Raw genomic sequence first — 25,813 nt, forward strand, 5'->3', positions numbered from 1 at the left:
GAATGGACACTGATTATGCTACTATTATCCATATCTGCTTTCTTTTCCTATAACAAAAGTTTTTGTTTGTTTTTCACAGAATAATTAAAACTCTTCATGAAATAATTGCTCTAAATTTAATAGACTCCTGTGGAAGGTCATTTAAAGTATTTAAAAGTTACCTGGTCTTACAATTTAAAAATAAATATATTTTGTATGAAAGTCTTGCAGGTTACAGAATAAAAACCATATACATCACTTAATACATATTCATAATAACTTTTCATTATGATATGAATGTAGGAGGTAATGAGCACCATCTTAGCACTATGTGAAATTAAGGGTTTTCACTGGGTGTGTTACCAGGATCAAAGGCAAGTTCAAAAGTTAGTCAAAATGGGCAGGTGAAAATTAATGTTCTTTGAAGTACTCTCAATTGAAGCAGAAATTCTTTTCCTATCCTAAAAATTCTGACCTAACTATTTTAAACACTTTTCAGCTGGATTTTTTCCCAAGATAATCAATTGACCACGATTCTATAAGCACATGATAATTTTCCCATAATAAATGCTTATTGTTGTATGCTACTGAGTTTGGGGTTGTATTTGTTACATGGCAATTGCTAACTGATACAGAAAGAAAGGAAAGGTTTCATAAAGGAGGTTATATTTGAACTAGATTTTGAAGGATGATTAGGATTTTATTAGTTAGATAAGGACTTTCAAGGCAGCAGTAGAAATGTGATTAGAGGCATTAAGAGATGAATATGCATGATGTTAGTAAGGAGTACAATCAGTCTGGTGGGGTGATGTAAGGAGTGCTATGGGAAATGATTGAAATTCATGTTGCAGAGGTATATGAGGATCCAGGAGAAGCAAAAGAATCAACTATGAGCTGCAAGGTGATATTGCTATCCATATATTATAGATGAGAAAGCCAGAGTTTGGAGAGGACAGGTAATTGGAAACTGCTTTAACTGAGAACACATTCAATATGCATCAGTAAAGAGATAAAAGTTCCTTTCAGACAAAAAGACTAGATTTTTAATAATAAGGATACATCTTTAAGAGACCTAGAGAAAAGACAATGATCACAAATATTTAGGGGGTCTCATATGCTTAAGTATCTTACAACACAGTTATATTATACAGATTGTTAATCAGGTTATTTCATGATTGTATAAGTGAAAAATAATGACATACATAACAGGATTTTTTTTAAGAATATGAGTCTAAAAAGTAACCTTTGAAAGTTCTGTCTGAATCTCTCTTGAGTATATCTCTTAAATTTTTTTAAAGTATAAGAATATCATGTGTGTTAGTTTTCATTTACCTTGAAAAGTTCATTTCTTCCTAAAAGTTGGTTTATTGCACAGATTACATCCAATCAATTTGCATTTTAAAATATCATTATAATCATTAAAGCTGGTACTTCAGATGTCTGCCTCATCGTGATAATGACATCAGCAATTATTTTGAAAAACTAGCCCAGTCTTGTTAACCTTTAGAAATAGTATGGCTATTTTAATATAGAAATTTTCCCTTCTAACTCTTTTTTTTTTTTTTTTTTTTTTTTGGCCCTGGGACCTGGGCGGGGGCCGAGGTTCCAGTTTTTTTTTTATTTTTATTTTATTTTATTTATTTATTTATTCATTTATTTATGGCTGTGTTGGCTCTTCATTTCTGTGTGAAGGCTTTCTCTAGTTGCGGCAAGTGGGGGCCACTCCTCATCGCGGTGCACGGGCCTCTCACTATCGCGGCCTCTTGTTGCGGAGCACAGGCTCCAGACGCGCAGGCTCAGTATTTGTGGCTCACGGGGCTAGTTGCTCCGCGGCATGTGGGATCTTCCCAGACCAGGGCTCGAACCCCTGTCCCCTGCATTGGCAGGCAGATTCTCAACCACTGCGCCACCAGGGAAGCCCCCCTTCTAACTCTTGCTTATAAACAGAATTTTATCCTATTTATTTATTATCTTGATGTCACTTTTAATAATATTTCTTTCAATTAAGTTCTATTTAGTGAATTTTCCGTTTTGTTGGAAACTAGCATACATTGATAATCATGACAGACAGAAAATAAACTAATCAACTACTATACTTATTATTGCTCATTCTGCTTTAGCCATACTGGTTTGCTTAATATTCCTTGAGCATATCAAGCACACATTCCTGCTGTAGGGCCTTTGCACTGGCTGTTCCCTCTTTCTGAAGCACTGTTCCCCCCACATATCTTCCCTCATCTCTTTCTTCTATCACCTTCTCATCAAGAATTACCCTGGTCACCCAATCTTAAATAACAACTCTCACACCTTCATCTCCCAATGCTGAATCCCCCTTACCTTGCTCTTCCTATTTTATCTGATAGCACTTAACACCTCTAACAGACTATTGTAATTTATTTATTATTTTTATTTTTTAAAAACTGTCTCCTCCTAGAAGAATATAAGCTTGGTAAGTTCAGAGATCTTTGTCTCAATTGTTTACTGGATTATTACAAACACCTAAAACAGAACCTGGCACAGAGAAGTCACTCGAAAAATACTTATTCAATGAGATGAGGTCAGCGAGCATTTGGGGAAAAAGATGTGAGAGATGGTTCAAGTTTTAACAGAATCATTGGCTGCTGTGTGGAGAGTAGTTTAAGGGAGTACTGGGGGGTGCAGTTAAAATAGGGACACCACTGAGAAAGCAATTGTATTATTGTTAAGAGGTAAAACCATGTGATGAGAGTAGTCGTGGTGGAGGAGGTGAGACTTGGTAAGATATATCCCATATGAAAATTATATTTCATAATAAAATTATAATAAAACTAGGGACGAAATAATACTGGTGAAGTTTTGTAATTGCATCAATAAATGGTGACTGTCACTTACACACCTCAGACAATTTAAATAACAATAGAGCCTTTAGCAGATATCATTTCCAAAGATGTAAAATTATTTTCATTCTTTCAACTAATAATTTTACATTATGATATTATTGAAAACTTAATAATATATAAAATGCTTTTGTGTTTTCCATGAATAATCTGTGAGAGATGAAAACATGTTTTCAAAAAATGAATATATGACATGTCCATTTTTCAACATGGCTTTTGATGATTTTTACTGCATTTGAAGTAGATTGAATTTTTTTTAAATGTATGATTCCTTTGTTAAAATAACCATGACATAAAGATGTAGATCCCTTTAAAAAGAATATAAAAATGTGTAGATTGATTTCATTGATTAAGCCGAGCAGCACTGCCCATTGCAAGGTGGCAATCTGAAACTAAGCCCCAAACCCAGGAGTCAGCAGGAATGACGTTATCAACAACAAAAGGATAACTCAAAGGTGCACCAGAATCATTTTTATATTCTTGGAACAAATTGTTTAAAACCAAATCCCAGAACTAACTTACTCCAATATTAGACAAAATTCTAACAAGCTTGTTAATATGGCTTATCCATCTTTGGAATAATAAAAGTAACAAAGTACATTTATAGATAGATTATTAGAGGTAGTCTCGGAAACCGTGGCAAAAAGAGAAAGCCATGGTATTTTAGGGAGGAAAAAGTTATATATGCGTGTATATGAAAAAATATATTTATATAACCAAAAATTAAAAATATGCAAAAGCAAGCCCTAGCACTTTAGAATTGTTTTGCCTCAAAGACTCTACAGCTTCTAAAAGTATCATCACATAACTACACAGGGCACTAATCAAGATTCTTAACTAAGATCCAGACGTTTAAGAGTGATTTAGTTCTACTCGGTATACTTGGTTTTGAAAGGCGAATGGCCTGTCTAAAACATTTTATAAAGATTTCTTTGAGAAATGATTAAATTTAAATGGTCTGGGAACTGGGGTACTTCAAACTTCAGTTATGTAAAAAATTTTATTAATTTTAATAGCTCATGCCTTGAAGATGTCAGATAAATGAATTTTTCTAGGTCACAACATTTTGAGTTAAAACTCCATGTTCTGATAAAATGTGAAACTCTTTGAATACTGCAAGCAGTTATGTATACTAACACTGACAATTGAAAAACAGAAGAATATCCGTCTAGGGCTTACAGTTTCTTACATAAAAAAAAAAAAGACAGTCTCAAGAGAGTGGACAGTGACAGACTCTGCAAGTTGAAGATCAAACCACAAGTACACTCACTGTGGGAAGTATTATAGGGTCAGTGGCCTTGCTACTTTAGGCACTGAAAATATTTTGGCTCAAATCTGGCCTCACACTCTGTAATTAGAAAGAACATTGCTGCTTTCAGTCTCCAGCCAAGGCACGTTTACTTGTAGTCTGTTTTATGAGGTTTTCATTGCAATTTGCACTGGGATCTCTCATATAAACCACTGCGGTAGAGGGGTATATACCCTGTTGATCTTAACAGAGGCAACAGACAAAGGAGAGACTGACAGTGACTTTCAACTAAATAGTCTTGTTTCTCCAAGGATTATCTTTATAGACTACTACATAAAGGGCATTTCAGTAAAACTACCACAATAGACATTTTTAAATGATAAAATACAGTAGACATTGATTCTTTAGTTAGGGTCAGTGGGATCCCAGGAAGACCATCAAGGGTATTCAAAGGGCTGGTGAGCCTGCTGAAATTATATACTAGACTGTGTGTATATACATTTTTCCAGGGAAAGGGTCCAAAGCTTACATTCTATTTTTAAACTGTTTGTGATACTCTCCTCCAAAAAAAGTTTTTTTAAAGATTAAAAACCATTGTTTTCAACTATAATACAAGAATAAAAAAATGTTCAGCATTGTGTCCCATCGGTTTTTTAAGGACAATAGAATCCACCTCTCTCAAGCATCGCTCTTTTTCTGACTCACCTTCTAGTTAAATATTAGCCAGATGGCCTTGGCCTTAAATTCAGTTTAGACAATGGAGAAATTACAGGCTTCGGAAACAGCCTCTTGAATTCACATCCTGACTCAGCCACTAACTAGCTAGGTGAGCTTAGTTAAATGAGTTAACCTCTCAGAGCCTCAGTTTCCTTATCTGAAAAATGTAGTCAATCCTAGTACCTGCCTCTCAGGGGTGAAGTGCTGGTCGAGGAGATCATGCAAGTGAAGTGAATAGCATAGTTCCAGATGCTGATCCTGACTGTAAGTACTTCATTGGCCTTACTTTTGAGAAGCTTTAATGATTCACTAATAAAATCTGTAATTTTGAATATTTTTTATAATACAAATATCTTTTCATTACAGTAAAAAGCATCACATTTTAACTGGTCTTTATCAATCATTATCAGTATTCAAACTTTAGACATCCATATTGTAATGCTTTATGGCTAAATTCATTGTTTGGCTAAAAACTATATGTGCGCATTTTCACATTGTGATGTTTTTAACTCTGTGACTAAAGGAACAAAGCTAAGATGTTCATTAATGCACAACAAACCATTAAAACATTACACCAATTTTTAGGCCACAATATGAAATTTTAAAAATATCTGAATAAACATAAATCGATATATCGGGTTTATATTGGGTTTATATGCCCAGGAAACATAAAACACATATAGTTGTATGCGCTATTTCTCTTTCCTGATGAGGGTAAGAACTATAAGAAAATTAATAAATTTGATTGAAATGTTGTTCTTTTTTCCCACAGCTCTTGTAGTGAGATTTCTGACCAAACGGTTCATCTGGGAATATGATCCCACCCTTGGTAGGTCAAATTTTGTTTCCTCCTTCTCTCCGATCAAAGTTTTGACCCAAAAGAGAGAATGACATTTTCTGTTGCAACATTTTTAAGCATCTTGCAGCTATTTGGGAAGTGCTTTATCAAATCATGCGAAGAAGCCCTGTAAGAAGACGGATGTGTGTTGCATGCCATCTGTGCTTAGAACCCTGTGGAATTTTAATGCATAGAATGAAATCAGGTCAAACCAGAGACAAGAAGGAAATGGGTACAACTTGATGCTCTTCCATCAGTAAACGTAGCATCATTCTAGTGGGAAAAAGAGGATGCAGTGGTCGTGGCTAACTGGGTGTGGGAGAGAATGGCATGGGAAGGGGAGGATAACAGTAATATAAAACTTGTGAACGCTCATTTTGGGAAAATGTATAAATAAACTATGTTTCTCCCCCTCTTCTCTCCAATGCATCTGATTTAAGCCTATTTTAAAAATAAAAAAAGAAGCAGCGAAAATTGATATCTGTAGATCTTGAAAGTAGCAGTAGTGTTAATGGATGAGGTATCCGTCACATGTATTTTTCATGGTCCAAAGCAGAGTACTTATTCGTAATCTATTTAGTTCTCATCTTCAAAATAACACTGAAAATCCATGGGTTCCAAATAAGCTACGGTTTGACTCTGAATTAAGCCTTTGAGTTTTTGTTTATTATGCTTCGGGACCTCAGTTGGTTTTGTAAAGGTCAACGTCTTTGAAATTCATATGAAGAGGGAGAGGCATACATCATTTCATTACCAGGCACAGTGTCCCAGACCGAGCTGGCCTTACTCAGAATGATGAAGTGGGGCAAGATGATTCCTGGTTTGTTTTTTGTTTTTGTGTTTATACTACAAGGTTACACACATTCCGTTTCAAAGGGGGCTTTCTTTCCCCTTGTGCCTCCTTTCATTGCTTTCACTCATTCACCTGACAAGTATGTATGAAATGCCTCCTATGTGTCAGATGATTCTAGGTGCTGAGGATAAATCAATAGGCAGAGGGAGAAAACATGGGCTTTGGTTGAACTTACAGTCTAATGAAGAGAGAAGAGTCAAAAAACAAATATATACATGTCAAATAGTGATAAGCATTACAAAGGGAAACTGAACAAGGAAGGGGATAGAGAGTGATCTTATATTTTATCTAATCTTTAACTTTTTAACCTATAGAATTTATTTTAGTGAGAAGTAAAAGGTGAAGACCCAACATCTTTTCCAAATAGTTGACCAACTGTCCTCCTATTATTTATGGAACAATCCCCACTTTTCCCCACTGCTTCCAATGCTGCCTTTGTTTCATACATGGGATCATGTATGTGAGGATGCAGTTCTAGATTTGCTTTTCACATCCATGCCAGTACCACACTCTTTTGATAATTGTATGTTCCTGAGAACATGTTGAAACCCAGTAGAGAAAGCCTTCCTCCTTTACTTTTTTACAGAATTATCTTGGCTACTATCTCTAGTTTATTCTTCCAGGTCAGTTTTTAAAACTCTATCATAACATGACATAATGTTTATTGGAATTGCATTAAAACTATAAATTACTTTGAGAAGATTCACAGCTTTAAGATATTTAATCTTTTAATGTAAGAGAACAGCATGTCTCTACATTCATTAATCATCTCTGTTTTTGCTTTTAAATAAAAAGTTTTTCAACATCAATAATTTTTGACATGTTTTAACATAGCCACAATCTAATCTTAAGATGATATATGTGGATCTAAAAATGTACTTGGTTTGAAAAAATCATTCATTATCTATTGTTTGCCCCACCTAAGTAAATGCTTACTCTCCTCTTATATTTTTATTACTTATCTAAGTTTTATAAAGATTATAATTCCTGAGAATCTTAATAATTTATGGGAGTTAATAAAAAATACTAATGTTATTTAGCTGTACCAGTACATCTCAACGAAAGATGAAGCTTCTAAAAAATGACCTCATAAAATTTTTGAGCTCTCTCTGAATATGTTCTAGTAACTAATGTTACTTTTTAATTAGTCTTGGGTGAACCATTTTCCCTTTGGTTTTATTCCTTCTGAAAGATGACAGCTATTAATAGAAATCTCCTGCATCAGTTATCTGTAACTCGGGCTTCCTTCACTAAGAATAATGAAATTTTATTGAGTGACCTTGTACCGCGCTGCTCCAAAAGGATTGCAGTTGCTAGGCAACAAGAGTGCTCATCTGACTTCAGGAGTATCAGATAGATGACTCACTCCCAGGTGAGGCTTTCATTCAGTCACCCTGGAAACTGGATGTGTGTGTGTGTGTGTGTGTGTGTACACTCATGTACTAGAAGTCACTAATGTTCTAGCCTACAGGAGTTTCCAATCCATCTGATTCAAGATGAACCAAGCATTTCCTGTATGTAACTTCATACTATTATTATAGAGTTTCAAAACCACCACCCAAAGGGAAAGCTACCTTAGAAAGTAAAATGGCATATTTGCAAAAAACAGTTTTGAATTCTGAATGCACAGCCTTCCTCAAAAACATGGGGCCTTTTTTCAACAGAATTATCACTCCATGAGAAGCTGAAGACTATGAACACTATTCAACATGTTAACAACACGGGAACATCTATTGCTCTGAGATAATTCTATAAAGAAAATGCTTGCTACAGATAATTCTTGCTTCAGATAATTCTATAAAGAAAATAGCAAGTGATTCCCAAAATTTAGATTTTTTTTTTTTTTAAGGAGAGGAACTATCACAGGAATTCCAATTAGGGATGCAGGCTCAGAGGGTGAGGGAGAATTAAACTCACATTCTGGTGGCACTTACATTTCATAAAAGAAGGAAATATTATTAGCCTCCAAGTGTTTTGAAGGATATACTCTAAGAAAAAATTCAATCCCTTACATTGGACAATTTTAGTTTTCCTTACATTTTTCTCATTTCGCCATGGACCAGTGAAATCTTTGTCAGAGGCCAGAGCTGGTCTTTGAATTGCATTCGAAAACCACCACTGAAGCCTATAGGATTTGGGACTTGGACCACCTAACCAGGAAAAACCCCTGATTGATGGAGGTGGCAGCAGTGTTCTGGGTGCAGGACAGCTTCTGTGTTCTGATTAGATTCCAAAAAAAGAACTGAATCTCTACCTCTGAGAGTCATATTACCTTCTGAAAATGCTGATCATGGTAGAGAACACAGACAAAGGCTTAGATCGTGTACAGTTGTGTGTGTACGTGTACTTCTGCTTGTTGGGGGCGGTTGGAGAGAGAGAGAGAGACTACTGCTACCTAGGAGGCACCCTACTCTGTGTTTGAATGGATTATGGTGTCTCTACTTGGTTAGTAAAGGCTCAGACAAGAGTGAGGGTAGGAAGTGGGAGACATATTGGACACACTGCCACTTTGATTTTGAGATTGGTTCTTCCTGCCTGTATTATAATTCCCTCTGCTTGGAAAGGCTCATTCTAACAGAGAGACACACCCAGAACAAATGCTCTCAACTGGATACTAAAACAGAGGTGCTCAGACAACTCACAGAACTATTTAATGTTGGCACAGCAAGGGACTTTGAGATCGTCATTTGGCAAATAAGGAAGCAAGTCCAAAGAAGTAAATTTATCCAAGATTACATGGCTAGTTTGTGGTTAGACCAGCAATAGAACTCCAGTTAGTACAATTCCCACTATAGTATAAATCAACATTACTAACCGTCATTGTTACTGTACTAGCCAAATGTCCATATTAATATGTTGAAATTTGCAGAAGAGCTAAATTAGTGAAAGGATTAATCACACAAAACATCCCTTTGAGCATCAGTTTCTTTTAGTATACAAAATATACTTGTTTATAAAATGGTAATGAATATAGGTTATAAATCATGTATCTCTCATATACAGTGAACTTCAGATATATGTTTAATATATATATATATTTAATATGCCTAATTCCATCTTGAAACTAATACTGACCTTACAGTATGCAATATTTGGTTCATTTCAAAGTATCTCTCAAACAATCATTCTCCCTACCATTCAAGAAAAAAGACTAAAAATTATCATTCTCTGTTAGTATGAAAAAAAGAAAAGTGTTTCCACCCTCCAAACACATACGCATTTATTCTTATGTTTTAGAATGAATAGTAGAGTTTCACTCCAAAGTACTTAGTACATTTTTTAGAGTTATCTTCGGATAATTCTAGCACACGGATGTACAACGTTTTGCCTCTGTAAGCAATGTTTCCACTGATTTACATGTAGACATGGGTTCCTAATGAGAGAGAGAAGGGGCTTAAAGAAAAAAAATGCTTCAAATGGCATGAAACCAGTGTTCAGCTTAGATGAAATCACTGCTGCCACCCGCTGCTCTGTCTGTGGCTAACATTCCCTCATTTCCTGCCTTTCAACGTTTCCGTTTCGGTTAACAAACAGCCAAAGAATCACACAACTTCATACCATTTTCATTATATTTTATTCCCCCCCCCTACTGTGACCTTCTCTGGTTGAAATACATATCCTATTTATCATGGGGGCAACTGAGAAAAATGTCCCTGTCTGTCAGACAACTTTTGGTGCAAAGAGATGGGCTAGAGCCCAGAACTCTGTTTTCCAGGCTCCAGGGCTAATGCCAGTCCTTTCAAAGGGAAGGCAGCGCAAAGGTCACCACTGCAGAACAGTGGAGAGAGAAACAAAAAGGGCATGGATCCTAGCTGTGTGCTGCCCTCTGGCCTCTCCTCTTCAGGCTGGAGCACTGAAGATGAAAAGGAAATAACTGAGAGAAAACTTCTAGATGAGTAGTTACTGTAAATAGTATTTTAGAGCATTCAATTAGACAAAACAATAATCTCCCATTTAACATAGAAGAGTAGGGGGATGGAATGATCTAGAATTGAGAATCATTGTACATACCACATAAGGATTATGTATTATAGGAAAATGACAGTAACATAAAATACACTTGTTAAAATCTATTGAACATAATCCCATTTTCATTTTTTAAAATGGAGGAATAGTGATTTACAATAGTATATTAGTTTCAGGTGTACAACATCGTGATTCAATTTTTTATAGATTACACACTATATATAGTTATTATAAACTATTGGCTATATTCCGTGAACTGTACATTTATTTACAATAGCCAAAATATAGAAGCACCCTAAATGTCTATTGCCAGGTTATCATTTATATGTGGAGTCTAAAAAAAACAAAACGAACAAAACTTCATTTTAAAATTTTATTTTTCAGAAAATACATTCACAATGGGCCATGCCTATGGCAATGATCATTACACACAACTGATGGCAGGTCGAAGGCTAGCTTGGCTAGCTTATGCTCCTTAGTTAAGTTTCCTTTCTGTGGTTTCTATTTTGAGTAGGAGATTTGATTTACAACAAAGTTACTTAAAAATGTGGTCAGAAAAGAACTGTAAAATAGTTGATGAGCTGAAGAAATGAAAGTCAGAAACATGAGACAGATAGGGAAGAAATGAAATAAAAACACTGGTTTACTGGCTACCCTGATGAGAAAGAAACTTCTAGGTTTTAGTTAGTTGCTTGGTTAGTGATTTGGGTACTTGAAGTGCAAATAATTGAGTTAATTGAGTTAATAGTTAAGTTAATCATGCTGCTGTTTTCCTGGCACCATGTCATGAGTATGTGAAGCCTTTATATTATTTCACTTTATTTTTCCTGCATCCCCTCTTCTGACATCATTGCCCTCCTCTTTCCCATAGGTACATAATCTAATATGGTTGCTACTTAGCACAGTGGTTCAAAGCCTAAATTCCTAAAGCCAGTCTTCTGGGTTCCAGTCTCAACTGTACCATTTACCACCTAACACCTGTGTGACCTTCAGCAACTTATTAAATGTTGTTGTGTCTCAGTTTCTTCACATAAAATGGATCTGATAGTAATACATACTGCATGAAATATTTGTAAGGAATAAATGAGTTAACATAAGTAAAGCATTTAGAACCATTCATGTTCAAATGATAATCAGTGTGTGCTAGCTATTACATATTTTTTGAAAAAAATATTTTTCTATATATGCATATACTTTAAGTTTATATACATTTTATCATGCTGTAGATCTACCTATAGAGGTAATCATGTGGGTTTTTGTCTTTAGTTCTTTAATGTGTTAATTGCAGTAATAGTTATAAACACTTTGCATTACTGAAATAAACTCTACTAGCTTATGATGTACTTTTCTTATTACACTGTTGGATTCAACTGGGTAATATTTTATTTAGAATTTTTGAATCTATGTTTAAGAATAAAATTAGCCTACAATTTTTTTCTCTTTTCTCTTCATATTACTTTTGCAATACTTCTTGTTGGAGTTCGTGTAATGGGTAGCTATTCTTTTTTTTTTTTTTCTAGAACAGCTTGTTTAATGTTTAATAGCAATCTCCTATAAAGCCAATTGAGTGTAGCTACTTCATTATGACAAAGAGAAATCTACAATCAGCATTTAAATTTCTTTACCCACTATTGATCTACTTGTGTTCTATTTCTCATTGCAACAATCTGTGTATTTTTTTCTCTCACAAAATTTATCAAGTGTTTGAAATTTGTTTGGTATACAGTTCATAATATTATTTTATTTTTATTACTATTTCACTGGAATGTGTAATTATTTCCCCTTTTTATGCTAAGTTTTGTTTGATCGCACCTTCTTTCTTAATTTACTAGTCAGTATTGCCAGATTTTTACCTTTCCTCCACCCACCTTTTTTTTTTTTTTTTTAATTTTTCAAGCACCATGCTTTGGTTTTGTTAACCTTATCTAATTTTTTCTACTGTTTTCTCTTTTACTTCTTTCCTCATATCTTCTTGGATTTTTTCTGTTTTCCTCTTCTAACAGTTGAGTTGAATAATTTGCTCACTTTTTTTAGTTCTTCCTTTTTGTCATGTCATCATTTGGAGTAAGACAAGTACATTAGCTCACTCAAATCTGCCTCTGGTCTCTTCCCCCTCCTCCAACCTGATATATTGTTGTTATCTAGACCTGTAATTCTGGATTGCTTTTGTTGTAGTTTCATTGTTTTGCATGACTCCATTAGGATCTTGAATTCAGTTTTGCTGATGAGAAGCCCAGGGTCAATCTGAATCACATGATTTTGTAGGTGATGTGCTTTTTTCCTTTAGATCCTTTAAAGTTTTCCTCTTTGTCATTGATATCCTTACATTTTGTTGTAACAGGTTAATACATGGGACTTGTGTGTCCTGTTAGTTCTTTTTTAAAATTTATTTTATTGAAGTATAGTTGGTTTACAATATGGTGTTAATTTCTGCTGTCCAGTGAAGTGATTCAGTTATACATATATACATCTTTTTCATATTCTTTTCCATTATGGTTTATCACAGGATATTGAATATAGTTCCCTGTGCTATACAGTAGGACCTTGTTGTTTATCCATTCTATACTGTCAGTCCTTTTGATATGAAGTTGTTCAATGTCTCTCATCCTGGGAAATTCTCAGTCACTACAGCCTCAAATATTTTCCATTCTTCTATGTATTTTATTCTCTCTTTGAGGCTCATTTTATAGTAGAAAATAGCAAGTCTATTTCTACTATCCATATCTCTTATATTTTACTTTCACATTTTCCTTCTTATCATTTACTAGTGCTTTCAGAGAGAGTTCTTCAACCTGAACTTCATCAACCTGATCATTTATTGAGTGCTTTATGACAGTTGTTCTAGTTTTCATATAGAGCAGCACCATTTTAACTTCTGGTTTCCATTTCATATTCAGGGGCACACTCAGACACCTAGTGCTCTTGCCCCTGCTAACTTCTCCTGACTCCAGCAGAGCTTGGGGACTACTCTGTTATTATCTTACCAGCCTCCAGCTGGTATTGAACTGCTGCCATTTTTCTACCTTGAAGAGGCAACATGAACTCTGCTTTGTTCCCTCTCCCCTCCATGCTGCCCAGCCCTCCTCCATGTTGGGTAACTGTCCTCACCAACCCCCAGTCACTGGGGTCCAACCACCTTCTACTGCCCCAAGGGTCCCTCATAGCTTTACACAGTCATTTTTTACATGGATAGCCATCCACTTCCCTCTAATGTTTATTACATTCCTAGGGTTGAGGTCTAGATAGAAATGAACAGCTTCTGTCTATATGCCATCTTGTCTGGAACAGGAATTAACATGATTACAGAAACTGGATTTTTAGGAGTATCAAGGTAGAATGCACTTGTGGGAATCACTTTCTCATTTTAGGATGTAGAGGCCTCATTCTAGAAGGAAGAGAGCATCAGCAAGCTGGCCTCATAGGAGAATAAAATAAGAGGCAAAGACTTCCTGGGATGCACATTCCGTTATGCTATAAAAACAGACATACTCCTGTGACTAATTTGTAATTCTAATCATCAAATTACATCATGCACTTATTTACCTTTTCACCTTCTTTTTTGCTCCTTTCCTCAGAATCAACCTACCGACACCAAGCAACCATTGATGATGAAGTTGTCACCATGGAGATACTAGATACTGCTGGCCAGGTGAATGAGGAATAAGCTAAAATATTTTCTGGATCAAATAAAAATGAGATGTGCATAATGTGAACAAAATTAAGATATTTTTTCTATAATTAAGTAATGATGCCTAAAGACTTTAATTATCTAGTTATTTTAAATACAATATTAACTTGTTTGCAACAGCATTAACTTATTTGCATATGCATCCTTATGTAAATTACCCAGTACTCCAAAGGGGTTTTGAAAATATCATAACATTCACATAATATCATCTAGAATAGAATTGCCCACCTATATTTTGGGGAGTTGGAGAGATCTCCCAAAACTCCCATTGGAATGCTGTGATAAAGTTAAACAGATATCATTACTGGAGAAGTTCTCAGAGCCTTAATATGTTTATGTATAAGGGGAATCTTTAAGAAATTTACTATATATTATATTCTAAACTTATATGACCTTAGAATCTTTTTTTAGAATACTTTAAGAATCCCTTCTGTAATATTCTTTTCAGACCTCACCACATCCGATTGAAAATTTGAGCCGCATCATTGAACAATAGTAACTTATTTTAAAATGAAACTAATATAAATTTGTTTTGTAGCCAGTTGTTCTGAAATTATAAACAAGTTCATAGGTAGGTTTGGTTCCCAAGATTAGGCATGACCACTAAGAATGAGAGTTAGGCAGCTGAAGGATTTCATGGTGCTTTTCAGTTACTTGGGATCCCAAGAAGACTTGAGTTAAAAGTATTTAATCCAAGAAATATACTTGCAGCTAATTATACAGTTTTCCTTCTCATCACTACCTGCTCCCTATATATGCTCTCACCTTCCAGCACTGATTCTAAAGACAGGCAGCAGGGAAATACTTTCCTGCAGAAGTCATTTGAGCCTATAAAGGTAATGCATTTTCAAATCACACATGCTACCTTCTTAGGAAGGAAGGATCACCCACTTTGAGAATCACTGCAAATGAGGTTCTGTCATTATTGGGACCGCATAATATTTGGAGGGTGTTGAGATACAAAAAGAAGCCAAAATCTCCTGGCTTTGAGTTTGACTCTCTATACAATTTTTCACTGTTTTTCTGTCCTGGGGGCTAATTGTCTCTAATCTGAAGAGAGAAAAAAAATTTAAAAAAAAAATCAAAACCACTTCACTATGCCGTGCCTCTAATTCTGATCTCAAAGGATGGGATAAGGTCTACTTGTCTGTTACCTATTGGTCAATTCTTTATTTGTGATGAAAAGTCTCAGAGGCAATATGCTCAACTAAGAGTATAATTTCTTTATAGTTCTTGGGATTACACACTTAATGATGTGGCAAGAAACAATTAGAAGCCAAAAGTTAGGTTCTATGCAGTTAGAAAATGTCTAGTTCCCTAAGTAATGCTTTTAACTCCAAACTGATTGAGAAGGTCAGCTTGTGCAGGCAGACTACCGAGAAATTTTAATGACACTGAATATAAGGAATAGTCATTAAGGTATCACCGTTAGCATTTGCAGCATCTATCCATGGCAATTACTGCCAGGTCTCCCGACTGCCGTATTTTCCTTGCCAACAGGAAGACACCATTCAGAGGGAAGGACACATGCGATGGGGGGAAGGCTTTGTGCTGGTCTATGATGTTACTGACCGAGGAAGTTTTGAGGAAGTGTTGCCACTTAAGAACATCCTGGATGAGATCAAAAAGCCCAAGAATGTGACTCTCATCTTGGTTGGAAACAAAGCTGACTTGGACCACTCCAGACAGGTTAGTACAGAAGAAGGGGAGAAGCTGGCCACGGAATTGGCATGTGCTTTTTATGAGTGTTCTGCCTGTACCGGGGAAGGGAACATCACCGAGATATTCTACGAGCTGTGTAGAGAGGTACGTCGCCGGAGGATGGTCCAGGGCAAGACAAGGCGACGCAGCTCCACCACGCACGTCAAGCAAGCCATTAACAAGATGCTCACCAAAATCAGCAGTTAGGCAGCTCTGTTCTTGTGAAGGCCCTGTTCAGGTGGGTTGGGTAGTTGGAAACACTTTCTTGCCCTTTTTCCCTTTTTCTCCCCCGAAATAAAAGAAAATACTCCATTCTTTGTTCTGACTCTGGGAAACATCTGGGCTTCCCACTGGTCCCAGCCTCCCATATGTTGGGAAGTTATAGAGTGTTTTAATGCAATTTCAGTGCTGACAATCTCTCTTTTGCCTGCTTGAATAAAATAAGCTCTACTGCAGTTTGAACATGTAATCACCAGATTCTGAAATGGCTGTGTTCATATTAAGCTATTTTTAGGCATCTTCACCTTGCTTCAATAGGTGGAAGTCTTTTCAAAAACACTTTTAAATTCCATTACTTGTCAAAGTCTACAAATGATCACCCTAAAAGTCTAAGATAATAGAAAATACAGTGAATACACAGGAACAGTACCTAAGATGTTGGACCAGGGAATAGAGCCTTAGTTTCTATTTGAAATGAGGATTTTTCGGAATTATCTTAAACCATCTAGTTTTTCTTTAACCCTTGTTTTGTTCTTAAATTCAAACATGCTCTCACAAAGTCTTCCATTGTCATAGAGAGTTTCATTTCAATTTGAGTTGGTTCTCTCCTTGATCTATTGATCATTGCACCCTAATTCTTCTTCTGTGGCTCCAACAAGATTTAATTATAACAAAGGCAGCAGGATCCCTCAATTCAAATACTCCTGGACCATTTCTCACCAAGCCCAGGGTGATGTAAAGACAAAAGGAATCTTTTCACCAAGCCCTGACTTTATTGAATGCTAATAGAGGATTTGGAATTAGAGGTGTCTGGTTCATTTCTCTCTCTGCTTATCATCTTAGAAGAAAGACAACATTCAAAACAACAGGAAAATTAAGAATGAGGCTTAACTACCCTTCCGTTGGGGAGCCCAGGCTTTGTGGCAGGCACAGTAAGAAGAACCAGCCTCCGATTCATTAAGTTGGCTATGTGGCTTCTAATATTTCAGATAAATTAGTTCACTTAGGAGAATTCAGAAAAGAATGAGTGATTAGAGTTCACTATACCCGAATAAATGCGTATAAAACAGATTCTTATATTGAGAAAGTACAGTATATAAATGATAAAGATTTATGATTCTTTTTTCCCTATTATGCCCCCATATATCAAGATTTGGGCACTTTATTTTAGAAGAAAATATATATCTTTTACATATGTGTGTATTTATAAATGCATAGATATATGTATAAAAATTTGTAAGAGCTGGAGGCTTTAATTCACCAATGCATTTAGACAGCTCAGTGTAACTGACTATTTTATGTGAACATAATAAAAAGCATAATTTTCACATTCTGTCACATTCAGGCAGTCTTTCTTGTGATAATATAAAAAGCTTGTAGTTTTAGGAGAGACTTCAAGAGATTGTTGGATTGCAGAGCTGACGAATCACTGAATGTGATATAGAAAAGAAGCACCTGAACAGCTCTGTTCTTGTGAAGGTCCTGTGGAGGTGGGTCAGGTAATTGGAATCACTTGAATATAATAATAGCTACATTTTTAGAGTGCTTAGGTGCTATTTTAGGCACCTTATGTATTATCTCATCATATTCTCACAGTACCCCATGCAAGAGATAGTATTATGATCACAGTTGTAAGGGTGAAGATACTGAGCCACAAGGGAAAATAAGTTTGCACAGCTATTTAGTGGGCAGAGCCGGGATTTGAACCCAGAGAGGCAAAGTCAGACAGTAGAGCCCATACTATGATCCACTATGGTATATTAGTAGGCTGAGATATGGGTCTTGTTCTTGAGCTGTGGGATGAAGACACAGGAAGGAGAAAATGTAGGGAAGACTTGTTTCATTTATGCTTTCATTCATTCATGAACAAATATTTACAGATAAACTGGGCATGTAACTTGACATGTTAGTCCATTTGATGGTTTCTGAGCTGAACCTTGAAGAATACAGTTGACCCTTGAACAATGGGGGGGATTAGGGGCACCGACTCTCCACGCAGTTGAAAATCTGTGTGGAATTTTTGACTCCTTCCAACACTTAACTACTAATAGCCTACTGTTGACCAGAAGCCTTACCAATAAAATAAACAGTCGACTGACACATATTTTGTATGTTATATGCATTATATACTGTATTCTTACATAAATTAAGCTAGAGAAAAGAAAATGTTATTAAGAAAATCATAAGGAAGAGAAAATACTTTTACAGTACTGTACTGTAGTTATCAATACCATAAGTTTACATCATCAGTTTACAAGATGAATCATCTGTCAGTACCTACAGCAATATTGTCTTATATGATACAAAACTCTGTAGATGTTATACGTATTACTAACAGTAAATGTCAAAAATGGAAAGACCATGTGAAAAAGAAATTCATATTTATTTCATGCATTGATAACGAGGAAGCTGCAATAAGAATACTTTATGGTAGCCTAGTGTAATCAAAATGATTACTTCACAATAGCCTAGCCTATACACTAATGAATGAATGGTTATAATAGTATGGCATACAGTATTACAGTCATATTCATAATACAGTATTGGAAACATTTACATTTTTTAAAAAAACACTTACCCATGACGATAGGCTGACAGGTAGTTTCTTCAATTAGGAGAGAGCAGCATACTGTACTGTAATGTAATTTTTTGAAAACAATGTTATAAAATGGTAAGAAAACTAACACATTATTAATTTTATATTAAATATCACTCACCTTATGCCTATGTAAGGATAGACTAGTATCTACATGTTTTATGCATTCATGACATATCTTTTTCTTACTTATTTCGATATTTCTAGGCTATGAGTTTTGTCGGCAGGTTTTTCATATTATCACAAATCTCCAAAAATCTTTCCAATATGTTTGTTGAAAAGAAAATCCACATAGAAGTGACCCATGCTGTTCAAATCTATGTTGTGCAAGGGCCAACTGTATGTACAAGTTATCCAGGAAAGAAAGATGGTGAAAATACCTAGGCAAAAAGAATAGCACAGAACCAAAAGATGAGACATGAAAGGAGATGGTAAGTATAGTAATTAAAAGAGTTTGGAGAGCCACGTGTATCATTCTTCAGGAAGAAAAGGGAAGGGAAACAGAGAGAAGGGATTAAGAGAAAGAAAAAGGATAAAGGATTTGGAAGTAAGAAAAAATATCAAAAATTCATAAAACTACAAGTTTAGGTAATTACATCTTAAAGGACCAAGTAGGTAACTTAGCTGTAATTCATTTTCAGTCCATTTAGACAAGGGTAGGGAAAATGAAAGCAGAGTAAAATTGTTTTTAAAATGTCCTCTTCTAGAAACATAGTCTCTTTCATTCTCTCATACTATACTTGGAGATGAAGCTCAGCCAGTGCCCATTAACAGCACGCTCCTAAGGAGGTCTAGTGTGATACCTGGATGCTACCTTAGGTCAAACACTAAGGAAGTGAAATTCAGTCACCAACACCAGCATCTTCCTTAGACACATGCATACAAATCCAGACCTGTTAAAACACAGAACCATTGGCAAAAGTACCAAGTGGTAATTACAGAAGAACATGAGATGGCACAAATATAAATTAGTTATTCCTCTCATGCCTTAGGTTTATCCACAAATGAAGATTATAAACAAGTCGGTTTTTTTCACACAGTCTTTTAATGATGGAAATGTGTGTTCTTGAACAATAATGATGAGTTGTTATCATCACACTACCACTACCAATGTTTGCTTTTTGGTAATTGCTTTTCTTTCAAGAGTCAAAAGACTTTTTTCTATATATTGTGTTTGTACTCATATGCCTCACAGCACTGAAAGAAGAGACCCATTAGGACCTTTCTTTTAAATAATATGTGTAATAGTAAATATACAAAGATAAACACAACATCTTGCATTCTAAGTATGGTACCAACCAAGCTTTCTTATTAAAACAGCCTATGCTCACTTTGAGGATAAGAAACTAGTCAGTTCACTTGGCCAAATTTAATCAGAGTAAAGTTGAATTCAGAGTAAAGTTGTCCTGAGCTAATAACTTATTGGGACAGTCTGAGAAAAAATAAAGACAAATATTTTTTTCTCCATAGGTTTGACATGCTACATTTAGCAAATTCTGTATTCCCACATGTATGGGTCAATTTTGAGACTGTTTGTTCTGTTTCATTGGTCTGTTTGTTTGTTCATGCTCTAGAACCATGGTATTTTAAATTTTGAGCCTGGTAATATAATTACTCCTGTTATAACATGTTGTTGGTGTTTTTTTGTCAGAGAGCATTTGCTCTTTATTTTCATGTAAATTTTATGTTCACCCTGCATTACCATGTAGTAAGGATGGTAAACTTGCTTCTTTGTGACTGGAATAATGATACTCCCAGGGGTGATCAAAATTAAGAATAAATTTTTTGGTTTGGACATTACTGTACTCTGGGACTACATAACTGTTGGGTCTAAAAATAGAATCAGAAGGAAGATTTTCTGTTAGTGCTTAGAACCCAGTGTCTATTTTTTCCCCAGCCTTATTGAGATACAATGGACAAAACACTGTGCACATTTAAGGTGTACAACATGATATTTGATACATGTGTGTATTGCCAAATGATTACCACAATAAGGTCTGTTAACATGTTCATCACCTCACATAATTACCTTTTCTTTTCTGTGGTGAGACTACTTAAGGTTTACTGTCTTAGCAACTTTCAAATATATAAAACAAGTGGTGTCAGCACCCAACAAAACAAAAATTGCAATGTCTGGCATCTAGTCAAAAATTACCATGAATGCTGGAAATAGGAAAATATGACCCATAAATAGGAGAAAAATCAATCAATAGAAACATACCAAGAAATGCTAGATGATAGCATAACAAACAAGGAACTTAAGACACTTATTATAAATATGCTACATATGCCTAAGAAGGTAGAAAGAGACATGAACATTATGAGGACAGAAATGAAAGCTATACACAAGTCCTAATTATAACTTCTAGAGATGGAAAATACAGTATCTGAAATAATAAAACACTGAGTAGGATTAACATCAGATGAGGTCTTAAAAAATATTACCAGTGAACTTAATGACACAGTACTTGAAACAATCCAAAATGAAGCAAAGAGAGGGAAAAAGACAATAATAAACAAAGAATCAGTGACATCTGAAACAAAATCAAGCAATCTAACACACATATAATTAGATTCCAGAAATAAAGGAAAGGGATGGTGGGATAGAAGAAAGTATTTGAACAAATAACAGTGAAAACTTTCTCAAATTATAAGCTCACAGCTCCAAGAAACTCAGTAGACACCAAGTAAAAAAAGCAGAGGAAACACACCAAGGAACATCAAAATCAAATTCCTGAAAAATAATGAAAAAGAGAACATTTTAAAAGCAGCCAAGGGTAGGGGGTAGTGGATGGAAACACATATGTACAGTGGAACAAAGACTGATAAAATGTAATTAGATTATTTGAAGGTAGGCAGTGATAAGTGGAATGAGTATATTATAAATCTTAGAATGACCATTAAAAACAAAAACAAAAACATAGAGAGATGTAGCTAATAGGTCAATAGTGTTTATAGAATGGAATCATAAGAAATACACAAATCAAAAGAAGGCAGAACAAAAGAGGAACTAAAGGAACAAATAACAGATGGGATAAATAGAAAATAAGAGCTAGATGGTAGCTTTAAGCGTAATCATATTTTTAACTACATTAATTGTAACAAGTGGGAATAGACCACAGATGGTCTCAAGGGAACATTTCTAGGATGACAGAACTATCCTATATTATGATTGCTGTGGTAGTTATATGACTACATACATTTTCTAAAGCTCATCGATTTGTAAACTTAAAATTAGCTTCTTTATTGTATGTGAATTTATATCTCAAAAATGTTAAGCAGAAAAAGAAATATATCTTTCAGTTGGGAATTCAGCAAGGAGGGCACATCAAAGAAAGCCATCCTGAAAACTATTTAAAACAAATGTTCAGGGGAGACCAAGATGTCAGAGGACTAACGTGGAAATCACCTTCCTCCCCACAAACACATCAGAAATACATCTACATGTGGAACAACTCCTACAAAACACCTACTGAACGCTGCAAGAAGACCTCAGACTTCCCAAAGGGCAAGAAACTCCCCATGTACCTGGGTAGGGCAAAAGAAAAAAGGAAAAACAGAGACCAAAGAATAGGGATGGGACCTGCACCAGTGGGAGGGAGCTGTGAAGGAGGAAAGGTTTCCACACACTAGGAAGCCCCTTTGCGCAGGCAGAGACTGTGGTGGTGGAGGGGGGAGCTTTGGAGCCACGGAGGAGAGCACAGCAACAGGGGTGCAGAGGGCAAAGCGGAGAGATTCCCGCACAGAGGATCGGTGCTGATCGGCACTCACCAGCCGAGAGGCTTGTCTGCTCACCCGCCGGGGCGGGCGGGGCTGGGAGCTGAGGCTCGGGCTTCGGTCGGATCGCAGGGAGAGGACTGGGGTTGGCTGCGTGAACACAGCCTGAAGGGGCTAGTGCACCACAACTGGCCGGGAGGGAGTCCGGGAAAGTCTGGAGCTGCCGAAGAGGCAAAAGACTTTTTCTTCCCTCTTTGTTTCCTGGTGCGCGAGGAGAGGGGATTCAGAGCGCCACTTAAAGGAGCTCCAGAGATGGGCGCGAGCCGCGGCTAACAGCGCGGACCCCAGAGACGGGCCTGAGACGCTAAGGCTGCTGCTGCCACCACCAAGAAGCCTGTGTGCAAGCACAGGTCACTCTCCACACCTCCCTTCCCGGGAGCCTCTGCAGCCCGCCACTGCCAGGGTCCCGTGATCCAGGGACAACTTCCCCCGGAGAACGCACGGCGCGCCTCAGGCTGGTGCAATGTCACGCCGGCCTCTGACGTCGCAGGCTCGCCCCGCACTCTGTGCTCCTCCCTCCCCCCGGCCTGAGTGAGCCAGAGTCCCCGAAACAGCTGCTTCTTTAACCCCGTCCTATCTGAGCGAAGAACAGACGCCCTCAGGCGACCTACACGCAGAGGCGGGGCCAAATCCAAAGCTGAGCCCCGGGAGCTGTGCGAACAAAGAAGAGAAAGGGAAATCTCTCCCAGCAGCCTCAGGAGCAGCGGATTAAATCTCCACAATCAACTTGATGTACCTGCATCTGTGGAATACCTGAATAGACAACGAATCATCCCAAATTGAGGAGGTGAGCTTTGGGAGCAACAATATATACATTTTTTTTTTCCTTTTTCTCTTTTTGTGAGTGTATATGTGTATGCTTCTTTGGGTGATTTGGTCTGTATAGTTCTGCTTTTACCATTCATCATAGTGTTGTCTTTTTTTTTTTCTTTTTTTATTACTTTTTAATGTTTTTTATTTTTAATTTTAATAACTTTATTTTATTCTATTTTCTTTCTTTCTCTTTCTTTCTTCCTTTCTTTCTTTCTCTTTCTTTCTTTCTTTCTTTCTTTTACTCCCTTTTCTTCTGAGCCATGTGGCTCACAGAGGCTTGGTGCTCTGGCCGGGTGTCAGGCCTGAGCCTCTGAGTTGGGAGAGCCGAATTCAGGACACTGGTCCCCCAGAGACCTTCCAGCTGCACGTAATATCAAATGGCAAAAGCTCTCCCAGAGATCTCCACCTCAACGCAAAGACCCAGCTCCACTCAACTACCAGCAAGCTACAGTGCTGGACACCCTATGCCAAACAACTGGCAAGAGAGAAAAACAACCCCACCCATTAGCACAGAGGCTGCCTAAAATCATAATAAGGTCACAGACACCCCAAAGCACACCACCGGATGCAGTCCTGCCCACCAGAAAGACAAGATCCAGCCTCATCCACCAGAACATGGGCACCAGTCCCCTCCACCAGGAAGCCTACACGACCCACTGAACCAACCTTAACCACTGGGGATAGACACCAAAAACAACGGGAACAACGAACCTGCAGCCTGCAAAAAGAAGAACCCAAACACAGTAAGTTAAGCAAAATGAGAAGACAGAGAAGCACACAGCAGATGAAGGAACAAGATAAAAACCCACCAGACCTAACAAATGAAGAGGAAATAGGCAGTCTATCTGAAAAAGAATTCAGAATAATGATAGTAAAGATGATCCAAAATCTTGGAACTAGAATAGAGAAAATACAAGAAACGTTTAAAAAGGACCTAGAAGAACTAAAGAGCAAACAAACAATGATGAACAACACAATAAATGAAACTGAAAATTCTCTAGAAGGAATCAATAGCAGAATAACTGAGGCAGAAGAACAGATAAGTGACCTGGAAGATAAAATAGTGAAAATAACTACTGCAGAGCAAAATAAAGAAAAAAGAATGAAAAGAATTGAGGACAGTCTCAGAGACCTCTGGGACATTAAACGCAAAAACATTTGAAGTGTAGGGGTCCCAGAAGAAGAAGAGAAAAAGAAAGGGACTGAGAAAATATTTGAAGACATTATAGTTGAAAACTTCCCTAATATGGGAAAGGAAATAGGTAATCAAGTCCAGGAAGCACAGAGAGTAGCATACAGGATAAATCCAAGGAGAAACACACAAAGACATATTAATCAAACTATCAAAAATTAAATACAAAGAAAAAATACTAAAAGCAGCAAGGGGAAAACAACAAATAACGTCCAAGGGAATCCCCTAAGGTTAACAGCTGATCTTTCAACAGAAAATCTGCAAGCCAGAAGGGAGTTGAAGGACATATTTAAAGTGGTGAAAGGGAAAAACTTACAACCAAGATTACTCTATACAGCAAGGATCTCATTCAGATTTGATGGAGAAATTAAAACCTTTACAGGCACGCAAAAGCTAAGAGAATTCAGCACCACCAAACCAGCTTTACAACAAATGCTAAAGGATCTTCTCTAGTCAGGAAACACAAGAGAAGGAAAAGACCTACAATAACAAACCCAAAACAATTAAGAAAATGGTAATAGGAACATACATATCAATAATTACTTTAAACATGAATGGATTAAGTGATCCAACCAAAAGACACAGGCTTGCTGAATGGATACAAAAATAAGACCCATATGTATGCAGTCTACAAGAGACCCACTTCAGACCTAGGGACACATACAGATTGAAAGTGAGGGGATGAAAAAAGATATTCCATGCAAATGGAAATCAAAGAAAGCTGGAGTAGCAATTCTCATAACACACAAAACAGACTTTAAAATAAAGACTATTACAAGAGACAAAGAAGGATACTACATAATGATCAAGGGATCAATCCAAGAAGATATAACAATTGTAAACGTTTACACACCCAACATAGGAGTACCTCAATACATAAGGCAAATGCTAACAGCAATAAAAGGGGAAATTGACAGTAACACAATAAAAGTAGGGGACTTTAACACCCCACTCTCACCAATGGACAGATCATCCAAAATGAAAATAAAAAAAGAAACACAAGCTTTAAATGATACATTAAACAAGAAGGAGTTAATTGATATTTAGAGGACATTGCATCCAAAAACAACAGAATACCCTCTCTTCTCAAGTGCTCATGGAACATTCTCCAGGACAGATGATATCTTGGGTCACAAATCTAGCCTTGGTAAATTTAAGAAAATTGAAATCGCTACACGTATCTGTTCCAAGCACAGTGCTATGAGACTACATATCAATTACAGGAAAAAATCTGTAAAAGATACAAACACATGGAGGCTAAACAATACACTACTTAATAACAAAGGCATCACTTAAGAAAGCAAAGAGGAAATCAAAAAATACCTAGAAACTGATCACAATGAAAACAC

General features: G+C 36.5%; 1 protein-coding gene across 1 annotated transcript in view; it reads left to right on the forward strand.

The window, feature by feature from the left end:
* Positions 1–16,162, forward strand: part of RERG (RAS like estrogen regulated growth inhibitor) — a 105,462-nt gene extending 89,300 nt beyond the window's left edge. The window contains exons 3-5 of the mRNA XM_079714876.1: positions 5,594–5,650; positions 14,054–14,127; positions 15,667–16,162. Coding sequence (XP_079571002.1) covers positions 5,594–5,650; positions 14,054–14,127; positions 15,667–16,074 — 539 coding nt within the window. The 3' untranslated portion in view covers positions 16,075–16,162. The remainder of the gene's footprint in view (positions 1–5,593; positions 5,651–14,053; positions 14,128–15,666) is intronic.
* Positions 16,163–25,813: the final 9,651 nt, after the last annotated feature.

This window comes from Hyperoodon ampullatus (genome assembly GCF_949752795.1).
Source record: "Hyperoodon ampullatus genome assembly, chromosome: 11".
NCBI lineage: Eukaryota > Metazoa > Chordata > Mammalia > Artiodactyla > Ziphiidae > Hyperoodon > Hyperoodon ampullatus.